This window comes from Artemia sp. Qi Xiang Cuo, chromosome 7, assembly GCF_049724085.1.
Source record: "Artemia sp. Qi Xiang Cuo chromosome 7, ASM4972408v1, whole genome shotgun sequence".
Lineage (NCBI taxonomy): Eukaryota > Metazoa > Arthropoda > Branchiopoda > Anostraca > Artemiidae > Artemia > Artemia sp. Qi Xiang Cuo.
This window is the reverse complement of record NC_142800.1, coordinates 11,659,715-11,672,368: the sequence shown is the minus strand read 5'-3', so window position 1 is coordinate 11,672,368 and position 12,654 is coordinate 11,659,715. Positions and strand designations below refer to the sequence as shown.

At 37.1% G+C, this 12,654-nt stretch overlaps 2 protein-coding genes across 2 annotated transcripts in view; one reads left to right on the top strand and one right to left on the bottom strand.

Moving 5' to 3' along the window:
- Nucleotides 1–10,762, bottom strand: part of LOC148949943 (uncharacterized) — a 120,682-nt gene extending 109,920 nt beyond the window's left edge. The window contains exon 1 of the mRNA XM_089091748.1: nucleotides 10,639–10,762. Coding sequence (XP_088947874.1) covers nucleotides 10,639–10,762 — 124 coding nt within the window. The remainder of the gene's footprint in view (nucleotides 1–10,638) is intronic.
- A 1,242-nt stretch (nucleotides 10,763–12,004) lies between these two features.
- On the top strand, nucleotides 12,005–12,625 carry LOC148949942 (zinc finger BED domain-containing protein 5-like). Its single transcript, XM_089091747.1, has one exon. The coding sequence runs from the start codon at nucleotides 12,005–12,007 to the stop codon at nucleotides 12,623–12,625; it is 621 nt and encodes a 206-aa protein (XP_088947873.1).
- The last annotated feature ends 29 nt before the right edge of the window (nucleotides 12,626–12,654 follow it).

The window sequence follows — 12,654 nt, the reverse complement described above, 5'->3', positions numbered from 1 at the left end:
ATTACAAGATTTATGAATGCGACACATTCCCTTAAATTTGATTTAATTAATGTACACACAATGTCTCAAGCTTTAAAGATTGATGGAGTGCTGAAAACAATGCAAGAATATCCCCTCCTCCTTCTGACATTGTAAAAAGGCTCGATGGCTAGGTTTTTGATCAAATACACTTCCTGGAGATAGGACTATTACCTACAGCAGATCCAAGAAAAGACGTGAATTCGGAGATGTCTTAATTATGACGAAACAAACCTCTCAAACTCTACTGAAGTGGACCCTGGTATTACCTAGAATCCTGAAAGCCCACTTCATAGGCACCCATGTGAATCTGTCAGTAGTATGTTTTGCATCTAACAATGCAATCAGCTGCCGAATCAAAAGAAGAATTTTACAGACCGATTAAATTCGTAGCCAATGACATACCGCGGCATAGCATAGCATGTTTTCAAGGAGACTTAAACGCAGAAGCAAGGAATGATCCGTCGTTTTTTCCACAGGATCTCGGCGAGCATGCCTACTTGATCCATTGTCTATGGAGTAAACTCTGGGGAACAAGCCTACCTGATAAGAGTGTGTAGAGGAGGTGACTTAGGCTCAAAACACAGTCTTATGGTGGCAAAAATCTGCCTTAAACGGAAAAGAAATAAAAAAAAAAGGCTCCCTCAATTCCTGTGTCCGACTCCGAGACATTGCAGGCGAGAGAATCCAACCAAGCCCGGAATTTTGAGATATGAAATACATTTGAAGTCCTGTCTTTACAAGATATTCTGATAGTGAACAAGCTTGAGAAAGCATAAGGCTATGCTTCCACAACGCCATCATAGCTACCATTAGATACCGCAGGAACCCAAAGCACTTTTGGCTGTCTGATCAAACGTGGGATCACACAGAGAAAGGAAAAAAGTAGAAGCATCGCTTATACAAAGGCAAGTCCTCGATAGCCAGATCATAGGCAGCGCAATAGCGCTACCTAAGTAAAAAGCGATGTGGGAACAATGTATTTCATCTTTTTTAGACCAGTGCACTTCGTACAGAACGTTTTGTTGCAGAAACTTCAAAGAAGCTCATTCGATTGGAAATCACCTATTCTAGTACCCTTTTTAATAGATAGCCCTCGATAGCCCTCGATAGCCAGATCATAGGCAGCGCAATAGCGCTACCTAAGTAAAAAGCGATGTGGGAACAATGTATTTCATCTTTTTTAGACCAGTGCACTTCGTACAGAAAGTTTTGTTGCAGAAACTTCAAAGAAGCTCATTCGATTGGAAATCACCTATTCTAGTACCCTTTTTAATAGATAAAAGTTATTAGAGGACAACCTGCCCCCCCCCCACATTCATACTTTCCCCAAATACATTTAATAAAAATTTTGATATAGCTATTTTGTTCGGTGTGGTTCAAAGATCAAGTAATTATATTTTTGAGGATAACAACCTCCCACAGACCTCAGGGCAATCGTTGTAAGTTCTACCCATGGAAAAGGTGGTTGCATAAACTTCGGAGGGGGGGCTCATTGAATTGGAAATCAGAAGTTCTAGTGGTGTTTTTAAGAATCAAGGTGATCGGAGGGCAGCTACCCCCCCCTCTCACGTCCTCTTTTCCTCAAATGCATGTGATATAAATTTTGAGATAGCCTTTTTGTTCAAAATAGTCTCAAGATAGTACAAAAAAGCCTTCAGGGTGGAAACAACCCCCCAAAACCTGGGGGCAAGGGTTGTAAACTATGCCCGGGGGCCTATAAGGTTTTTATGGAAGGGTGTTTGTATAAACTTTAGAGGAGGCTCTTTTAATTGGAAATCGAAAAGTTCTAGTTCCCTTTCATGAGTCAAAAATGATGGAGGGCAATTAGTCCCCCCCCACTTCACCGTATTTTCCCAAAACGCACCTGCTCAAAATTGTGAGATGGCTAAATTGTTCAAAATAGTCCAAATGACATCTAACAATGCCTCCAAGGTCAAGTTATGCCCTGGAGACATATAAGGTTTTTATGGAATAGGTGATTATGTAAACTTCGAATGAGGCATTCAATTAGAAATTGTAAGTTATAATGCCCTTTTTAACAGTCAAAAGTGATTTGAGGGCAACAAGCCCCACCCAAGTGGCCATCATTTCCTAAAACAAACATTCAATCAAAATTTTGTGATATCTATTTTTTTCAGTATTGTTGAAAGGCCCAGAAATTATGCCTTTGGGTATGTCACAAGACCAGAACATAATTTGAACATTACTAAAAAAAAAAAAAATGATCGTGTAATGTCAGTTTAATATACATATGCTAATATTTATTCTTGAAAGTGTTAATAACTTTTTATTTATTAAACTCGAAAAAGTGAAAATACTTTTTATGTATTTTTTTTTTCAGTAAAGGGTGAATTTGTTCTGGTCTTGAGAAGGCATGGGGTTTGTCAACCCTGCTCATGTTAATTTTTGCTCGTTTTCAGTTTGACTCTGTTATTTATCGTAATTTCTGTTCGTTTTTGGATTTCATTTATTTATTGATGTGGATTTGTGGTAGTTGGAAGGTTATTTGACTTTATTTCTGCTCATTTTTGGTTTAATGGAGCTCTTTATCGTAGTAACGGCAAATGAAAAAGTGACTACCTGAGATGTATGATCGTCATTTTACCGCTCTACGGTTAAGTACAATTGCCTTGTAAATGAATTCTGATGCAGACCAGACGACTGTTATGATAACAAAAACGTAGTGTGACTTATATAATTCGTCAAAACGAAAAAAGCGATCGATAAAGTTGCTGGACATTAGTGTATTGACAATATTCGTATGTCTAGTGATAGAATAATAGTGAAGATTGACAGAATTGCTGCTACTTATTTTTGCAGTTCTGCTTGATCTATTTTTCGTGGATCTGATGTGAAGATTTGTTGAGCGAAAATTTTTGGGATTGTGAAAGGAATCGGCGAATCTTTTAATTTATCGCAATGCAAATTGTGCTTAGGCGTTGTTGACGCTGTATATACCGGAAATTCCAGTATTGTAAACACTGTTTTCAGCGATCAAGCCTCCTGATAGCTGTTCTTAGACTTGGTTTAAAGATTGATTACAAACTTATTCGGTTATCTGAATATCGAAGCATCCCCCATTGCTGTAGAAAGTACTAAGTTCCTGACCATTTTATTGTTAACTGCAAGAATGCTGTCTTCAATGTAGAAAGTGCTCCGCTCCGCACCAACTGACGAATGACACCAACTGACGCTTTGTAATAATCCCTTGAAGTACATGGTGGTGATCATGGAGCTCTTGGTTTGTGCTTCCCAGTATTGCAAGCCCACAGAATGTAGATCAGCTAAACAAGCCTTTGTAAAATCTCTGTTTGTCTCTTCAATATAAATGGAACTATGCATAAAGTCCTTAGCCTACAGAACTTTATGAAGAATTCCAACGTTTTATTTCTGCAAGAACATTTGCTGCCTTGTTGTAGTGTTAATTTACTGCAACGAAGTATTGTTCATGCTATGTTTTGTACCAATGTCGAACGCACGCATAGTGGGCCCTCTGGTGGTCTAGCTTGTTTTGTAAGACGGATCCTGTCATTTTTATCACCTATTTGCTACCGTTCGTCCGGTCATTTTTAAGCCACCCGTCTTGATAATACAGGACCAATTTGTACTTGCCGTACGAAATGAAAACAGATGAATCTTTATCAAGCTTTGTCAAGTCATGTGACAAACTGAAGTCCCTGATTTATGGAATCAAGTCCCTGGGTTTACCGTGGCGGCTAGCGAGGGATTTGAATCAGATATTTTTATGACAAAATATCCGACCAGATGCCTCTCTAAATTCTCTTTTCCTTGCTTACAAGATGCAAGGGAATACTCATTTATACAGAACACAGGGACCATTGCAGATTTAGATCACATGATTTGCTCACCAGTCACTGAAACTTCTGAAGTTAGTGAAGAAATAGATGAACGTGATTATGATCACTTACCTCTAATGTTTAAAATTTAAATCAGCTCAAAACTGTGTCATGACCCTTCATCTCTAAAGCTTAAAAGTTGATTATTAAAACAGATTGGGATAATACAAATTTTCCCTTTACCTGACTACACTTGACTTGCTGTTGTCAAATATTGCTGTGCTTTTTCAGCTCCTTGGCACCAGCTATGTTTTAAGTGACGCACGTGAGCTGTTAAACACTTATTACAAAAATATTGTCCAGTGCCTCAAACTAGAAGAAGCTAAACCTTTATCTATGATCCTTTTGAGGAAAAACACCCAGAAGTATTTTTGGAACTGTGATCCTACCTTCAAAAGAGTGAATAACAAAGCCAAGTTCTGGTTAAGGGTGTGGATTGTCTGTAGAAGGCGTCCAACTTCTATTAGAATAATAGAGGAAACAAAACGTGAATTTAAGTATCACTTGCGCGCTGTTCAGTCTTTTGGGGATTACCTTTCTAAGAACAAAAAAAAATTCATGGAGAAATGTGTGCTGTGTGTAAAATATTACACACAGTTTCTTTTTCCGAAAATTAATTATGTAGTTCATAGCCGTTTTTCAATTTTAGCTGCAAACGTTTTGCCATCAAAAATATGTTATACCAGTTCATAGACATAGTATTATAAAGTGTCAAAACTGTTTGAATTTGATATTATTAGAGTGAAACGCCTTAATACAAGTTCTCCTGAACTAAATTTCCGCTTGTAGTTATTGTTTGAAATGTGCATTGCTAAGTCTCTTGTCCCTGAGTCTTTTTCATGTGGTAGTGTGACATTAATTTTGAAGAAAGGGAAAGATCCGAATTCTTGCAATCCTTAGAGGGTTATTACTGTTGCATTTCTCACATATATTTATCATTTTGAAAAATATGATAGAAATCAATTTGGTTCATGGAAAAGCACTGTTGCAAACATGCTCATCGGGTTCTGGTTCATATTTTGAATGAGGCTATTCAATGTCGGCGTAGTCTCTATTTTGGCACTTTAGATATTTGCAAAGTATTCAACAGGCTTCACCATTCGCAAGTTTGGTTGGCTTTGCATCAACTTAAAGTTAACGCCTCTTTGATTTTGCTGTTGAAGTGTTGGTACTTGCATATTTATTTGCGGCTGAAGTCTGGCTGTGGGAAATCATTTGGGCATGCTGCTGAACGTTAGGCAAGAAGGTGTACTTTCAACCCCTTTAATGCCTGCAATGGCAGTGCACTGCGCAGGATTCAAAGCGCCTGCTTGACAAGTTTTTCTGATTTCATCGTATTTTGGCATTACAGATGGTTTACTTCAAACTAGTCGTTCTCAAGCTGGCCTGTCGTGTTCTGTCCATTTAGTGGCTTTTGTTCTCTTCTTTTGGCCTTTTGTTCTCTTCTTCTTTGTCTTCCTTTGGTTTACTTCTCACTAGTCGTTCCCAAGCTGGCCTGTCGCGTTCTGTCCAGTTAGTGGCCTTCTGTTCTCTTCTTTTGACCTTTTGCTCTCTTCTTCTTTGTCTTCTTTTGGTTTACTTCTCACTAGTCGTTCTCAAGCTGGCTTGTCGCGTTCTGCCCAGTTAGTGGCCTTCTGTTCTCTTCTTTTGGCCTTCTGTTATCTTCTTCTTTGTCTTCTTTTCGTTTACTTCTCACTAGTAGTTCTCAAGCAGGCCTGTCGTGTTCTGTCCAGTTAGTGGCCTTCTGTTCTCTTCTTTTGGCCTTTTGTTCTCTTCTTCTTTATCTTCTTTTGGTTTACTTCTCACTAGTAGTTCTCAAGCTGGCATGTCATGTTCTGTCCCGTTAGTGGCCTTCTGTTCTCTTCTTTAAACCTTTTGTTCTCTTCTTCTTTGTCTTCTTTTCGTTTACTTCTCACTAGTAGTTCTCAAGCAGGCCTGTCGTGTTCTGTCCAGTTAGTGGGCTTCTGTTCTCTTCTTTTGGCCTTTTGTTTTCTTCTTCTTTATCTTCTTTTGGTTTACTTCTCACTAGTAGTTCTCAAGCTGGCATGTCATGTTCTGTCCCGTTAGTGGCCTTCTGTTCTCTTCTTTAAACCTTTTGTTCTCTTCTTCTTTATCTTCTTTTGGTTTACTTCTCACTAGTAGTTCTCAAGCTGGCATGTCACGTTCTGTCCCGTTAGTGGCCTTCTGTTTTCTTCTTCTTTGTCTTCATTTGGTTTACTTCTCATTAGTAGTTCTCAAGCTGGCCTCTCATGTTCTATCCAGTTAGTGACCTTCTGCTCTCTTCTTTTGGCCTTTTGCTCTCTTCTTCTTTGTCTTCTTTTGGTTTATTTCTCACTAGTCGTTCTCAAGCTGGCCTGTCGCGTTCTGTCCAGTTAGTGGCCTTTTGTTCTCTTCTTTTGGCCTTCTGTTCTCTGCTTCTTTGTCTTCTTTTGGTTTACTTTTCACTAGTCATTCTCAAGCTGGCCTGTCGCTTTCTGTCCAGTTAGTGGCCTTCTGTTCTCTTCTTTTGGTTTACTTCTCACTAGTCACTCTCAAGCTGGCCTGTCACGTTCAGTTTGTGGCCTCTTCCTTTGGAAATAGAGGGTTATACTCAATGCAGATAAATTTGAATATCTTGTATTTAATGATGCTACAGTTTCAAATCCCTTAGATTACAACTTTTTTTCTTTTTCAACAAGTAGATTCCCTTTAATGACCTTGTCTCACTGTTTGTAGATCACTTAGTTCTTTCTGGTCTCAGATTCTTGGGATTTCAAACTGGAATTCTGTTTAGGGTATTCTAAAATGGCTGGAAATTGAAGTCGTTATAGAACACAAGCTTTATCTAGACTATACTCCAGGATTTTTACTATTCCGTGCTTTTTTGTGCTGGTGTTAGCAATATCTTCAACAATAGTGAATTAGTATAATCAAAACGGAATATTATGGGTGTCTTAAATTTTTCCTTTTTCTCTTTCGATCTTTCCGTAATAGAAAATTAATAACTGTATATTCAGCAAAGGACATCATTGAAACATTTAGAAAATTAAGTCTTGAATTATTAAGTATATGTTTCCTCTAAAAAAAAACGATTTTGCGACAAGACTTCTTTGTAACTTGAACTAAAAGGACAAAGTACTTATATCATTACATTAACAAGTTGCAGATCCATCCCTTCACCGAGCCAGAATTTTAGTACAACTTCGATTTTTTTGAAAAAAAGATCTAAACTTGATTAAAAATAAGAAAATTGTTGTTTTGTCAAAAATTTTTGACGAATTTTTATTAAAAAAAAATTTTCACACCATATTTCAAAATTATAATCCGGTAGAGCGATAGAACTGAATCTCAGCCATGAAGGGATAATAAAATTTTCGTCTTTTGCCGGTAGATAAAGTCCCTAGGAGAGCAGAAGAATACCACACTAAAAGTTTCACAGGGGAGATAAACCTTAAATAGTGAACCGATAAGTCTTGGTCCGTTACACTACATTAGCCACCTTTTCTTATAATTAAGCTGTGAATATGCGTTGTGATCAGCCTGATTAGGCTGAGTGTTCAGTGCGCTACGTTGCCCATGATGAGTTTCTTTTCTTCATTTTCCTGAGTGGTAAGGATCAGGAAGAGGTGTAACTTAAAGATAAGAGGGAGAGTATAATGTCGCCCCAGAACGCATATGTCTGATGGCTTCTCGCTTGTTTTAATTATCATGGCTACCTTAAAATTTTGATATCATGCGAGACCCTTACTTACTTACTTACTTGTTGCACGTTCAAGCCACATCCAGACTCATCGTGGCGTCCAGCAGATGACGACATGTCTCCTTCCATAGATTTTGCTCAAGGGTGGCAGGCTCCACCATTTCCAGCTACTGGCGATCCCAGCGACGGCCGTATTTTCGGAACCCCCGATTGGCTCCAGACCAGACTTAACTGTTGCTAGCCACGTCTTCTTTTGGCCTCTTGGTCTCATGCAAGACCCTTAGGACGTGAAGAAGAAAAAGAAAAAACCCTGGGTCTTAATTGAATAATTTATTGGGTGCAGTTTTGTGTTTATTTTTAGTTCTAGATTTTTAAGAATATCAAAACTATATCTTATGCTTTGGCATGCTAGTTATGCGTGTTGAGACGCAACCAAGATTCAACCGCGACAATTCGAGAGAATTTGTAAGCAATAAGTTTTACAAGTAAATAGTTACTCATACAAGTAAAATAAGTTTCAAATTACACAAACTTTTATTTATATGTATTTAAGAGTCCAGGTAAAGCATGAATAATAAAGATGATTAATAATACAAATAGGACTACACAAATATTTTCATGAATACCTGGCAATAATCGAACTAAGCACCTCATTATATGCAAGCGAAACTATTAATGACCCTGTCTCATATAGAGGATGCATAGGATCATAAGCCTAGCTAATCTGATTCAGAGATAAACTTCATTTATGGCTATGTAGAAAGAGTTAGTTTTTTGGTTATTATAATCTGCTAAATTCTAGAAAATATAATTCATACATATTCTGATGAAAAAATTAATGTTTCAAGACAATGAAGACTCCTGTCCCTTATGGAAGACTGACTGACTCATGTATGCAGCCTGTATGGCGTAACAGGAATGTCAAGAATCGGAGCTAAGCAATTCGTCAGTAGTTATTACACTACAGAACAGTTGCATTAATTGAGGGAGGAGGGGTACAGGTGGCACTTGTCCATCTCCTCCTCGGGTTTTTTGCCTCCCCCGTAGATTTTGAAAAATACATATTTTGGGGTATTTTCATTGAAAAAAGTCTGTTTTTGGTATTTTTATTGGAAAAATTGGAAAAACAACAGAATTTCCTCTTGTAGATTTTAAAAATTACGTTTTCACCCCCCCCCCTCTTTCCATTTCGTGAATTCGCTCTGCTACAACAGAAAAAATTACCGAAAATTACAATATTGGCAAAGTCCAAATATAGCTGATTTGTCGAAAGCTAAGGATGTTGAAGAGAATCCCCAAACATGTATAATGAATTTGACCAGCAGTTGAAAAGAAGAGTGCACCTGGCAATTATTTTTGCAACAATTCGTGCGTCTGTAGTATCCGCTGTAGACCCGCAAAATCAAGGGTTCGGTGATTTTTTTTTTTTTCGTTTAAACCCCTTAACAGCAAAAACTTTAAATATTTTTAAAGTATAGTCATATTTTGGTTCAGAAGGCCTTTGTATTCAATTTGACATCCCACCCTGGCACCCATTATACTACGTGCTAACGCAATTGTTGGCCTGTTTTTTTTATCTCATCCCCGTAACTGCGTTAATACAAAATGTATTGGCAATTCTTGTGTTGACTTTTGAAACCCGCTTTCTTTAAACTAATCATGGTTGGTCTGACGGGGTCTGAATTGGGATTTTTTTTAAATTTTAACAGGGGATGGTAGGGCTCAAGTGTTTCTTATTCAGCTTCAAATTACCAGTTTTTGGATTGGCCCTTAGGCCAATAATTTTGTGCCTGAAAAAAGTGGCACCGAGAAAATTAACTAACAAGTCTGAGTATTAAATTGTTCAACGGCAAAGCACAGAGAGATACGAATGGGTACTGAATATATGTGTTGTAATCGATTTTATAATGGGTACAGAAATATGGCTGGGTATTCAGTCATCTCCAAAATTAGGAAATATATTTTATATGTCTAAATCACCCAAGTCTGTTTAAGCGAAACTTGTAATACTCTAGTTTACCTCTTTTATGTGACGGCCTAGTTTTATCCTTGATGTGGGAAATAATGTAAGGGCATATCCTCAATCAATTGGAAGTCTGTCGGAACACCAATGTAGGAAGCAGTTCCTATATTCATATTTTATTTTACCTATTTAAATTGTCTAAGACTTTTAATGTTACTCATGATTTTTTTTATATTTATTTGTATATAACATTTGTTACTTTTTTTTAAATCCCGACAATCACCGTACACTGAAAGTACGACATCTATATTATTAGAAGCAGCCAACTAGTTAGTTTTTTCTAGATGACACAATATTGCTTGCCTAAACCCGTTTTCGTGTATAAACTTCTCTTATAAATGTGTTGAGAAATTGTGAAGTAGAACACATTGGGCGATCTAAGCTTCAATATCTGGCTGAATGTGCAACTAAAATGGAATATAAATCCCTGGGAAGCATACTTGAACTATAAACAGAATTGGTGAAACTCGCCAGTAGGCGAAATACTTACGCAGAATTAATATTTGTTTAGATAATTTTTAGATTAGATACATATGAAGTCCTTCTATTTCTTGAGGCGTTCAGGACAAGAGTTCATTATGTCTGAGATGCTCAGAAAAGCGTAAGTTGAACGTAATTTCTCAGACAAATTACGTTTACTTTGGACATTTTACGAATTACGTTAGAACGTAATTTCTCCGACTAATTTTTTTTTACAAGCGATAATAAAGTACATTCCCCTTATTTGTTCAGAACTTGTTATCAGAAAAATGTAAGTTGACAGCGACTAAAAAATAGCTTACTGCACAGATTCTCAGGTTGGCCGTTGTCTGCTTATACTTACTTACTTAAGTCCCATACACCCTCGTGGGACGTCTTGGAGCCACTCCTTCCGGGATCTGATGAACTAGGGCTCAATATGCTGTTCTGTCAAGTGCAGTTCGGGATAGTTGGGCAATGCGTTATCGGTCAAAGTTTTCGGTCCACCTTTTGCGAGGTCTTCGCCGTGGTCGAAGTCATTCAGTTGTCCCTTCAAGCGCGATATTGGGCCGGGATTTATTCGCTATATATGGGCAAACCAGCGCAGCTGCTGTTTTCGGATTTTGTGCAGGATATATCTTGCGACTTCAGGCTTCTTCGGACTTCTTCATTTGTGACATGGTCAGTAAATCTGATCTTTGCTATCCGGCGCAGACATCTCATTTCGAACGCAAGGAGGTTGCACTCGTTTTCAGCTTTTAATGTCCAGGTTTAACACCCATACAGAGCAATGAGTATGATCAGACTGTAGAATAAATGCACTTTCAGATGGTTCGAAAGGTAGGTAGATTTCCAGATCTTTGATAGTCTTTTGAAATTAGTAGTGAGAAACCAATAGTGAACCCACCAGTGGTGATTGGTAGACAGAAATTCCGGAGCTTGGAACTTTCATGTACCATGGGCATCTGCATGAATTTTTCAATTTGGAACTAGGCCTACAAATATTTTGGATTTTGGGGGGGGAGGGGTTGAAAAAGATTTTTTCGTCAAAAAATATGTTTTGTTGCTAGTAAAAACTTTGTGTATGTACTTTGGGTATTCTAGAGAGAGAGTGTGTGTGAGGAGAGGGCCAATTGCTAGTCCAGCCGTCTTCTAGTGGGCACCCATATTACATGTACCACCATTCTGATGGTCAGAATAAATTAATGCAGAGCATAAAAAAAAAATTACAAAAATGAGGGGGAGGGCTCAACAAATACAGACACGTAACATGAAAATCATGTAAGATTTTTTTAGATTTGAGGTATTCCAAGAATCAAATGAATTATAGAATTGTTTCTCCCAAACTCAAAACCACGCCCCCTAATAACATTCAGTTAGTGCACATTTTTCTAAAGCTTCGTATATTCTAATTATGAAAATCTCCATAGTCTATAACATAGAGTACGGAGTAGTTAAAATGCAATAGAGCATTTAAAATCCAATTTCTGTTATTTGAGTAGAATTTCAAGCGATGGTACAAGGCTAGGGTTTGACCAGTGCATAAGGAAATATGTTAAGAAAACAAATCTTACTTCATAATATGCAGATTAATCCTAGTTAACATATTTTGGAGCAGGAGAAACTTTATCTTGACTTATTTTCTTGTATTTTCAGTTTTTCTATAACATTTTTCAATATTTACGTTTGTTCTCAAAGTATTGAAAATAATTTATAAACAAACACCCAAGTACACCCAAGTGAAATTTAAATAATTGGTGAGTAATACTCAAAAATAATAATACTCACTGAGTATTATCATTTTTCTGTTGTAATTATATGTGCTTCACAATTAATGGTATCATTTTATTTATATTTCATTAGATATATCCATAAAAATTGTATTTTTTCTACAGATAAAAATGTAGACAATATAAAATCGAATATTTGAAATATGGCTTAATTGAGTCGCCTGAAAATATTGCAATGCTAATGTGTCTGATTTATAAGGAAACATTATCAAAAGAAGCTATGAAGCCTTCTAGACCACAAGAATATTTGACTAAAATTCATGGTGCTAAAAAACAAAAGAATATAAGTTATTTTCGTACACCAAAAGAAAAATTTAGCCAACAACCGACAGTGGCAAAAATCTTTTCAACCGCAACCTCACAAGGTGGCGATGGATTACTTGCTTCTTATAATATGTCACTAATGATTGCCAAATCAGAAAAACCTCATACTATTGGTGAAGATCTAATAACATCGGCCATAAGTGAAGTAATACGTACTGTGTTACACAAGCCAGCATTTGAAATTATCAAGAAAAATTCTTTGACCAATAACACTATTGGTGTTAAATTCAATCCAAGAAGAATTGATGAAATGGCACAAGATATTGAAGATTCATTGTGTGGCTATTTAAAAATATCTCGCTTTTCTATTCAGCCTGACGAATCGACTTTGTCAGGAAACGAAGCCTTTCTTTTAGCATACGTGCGGTTCATAAAGGAAGAAGAAATGTGCCAAGAATTATTATTTGCTAAATATTTGCAAACTGATACGAAGGGTGAATCGATATTTCTAGCATTAGATGAGTTTTTTTAAAGAAAAAGGAATACCTCCGAGTAATATTT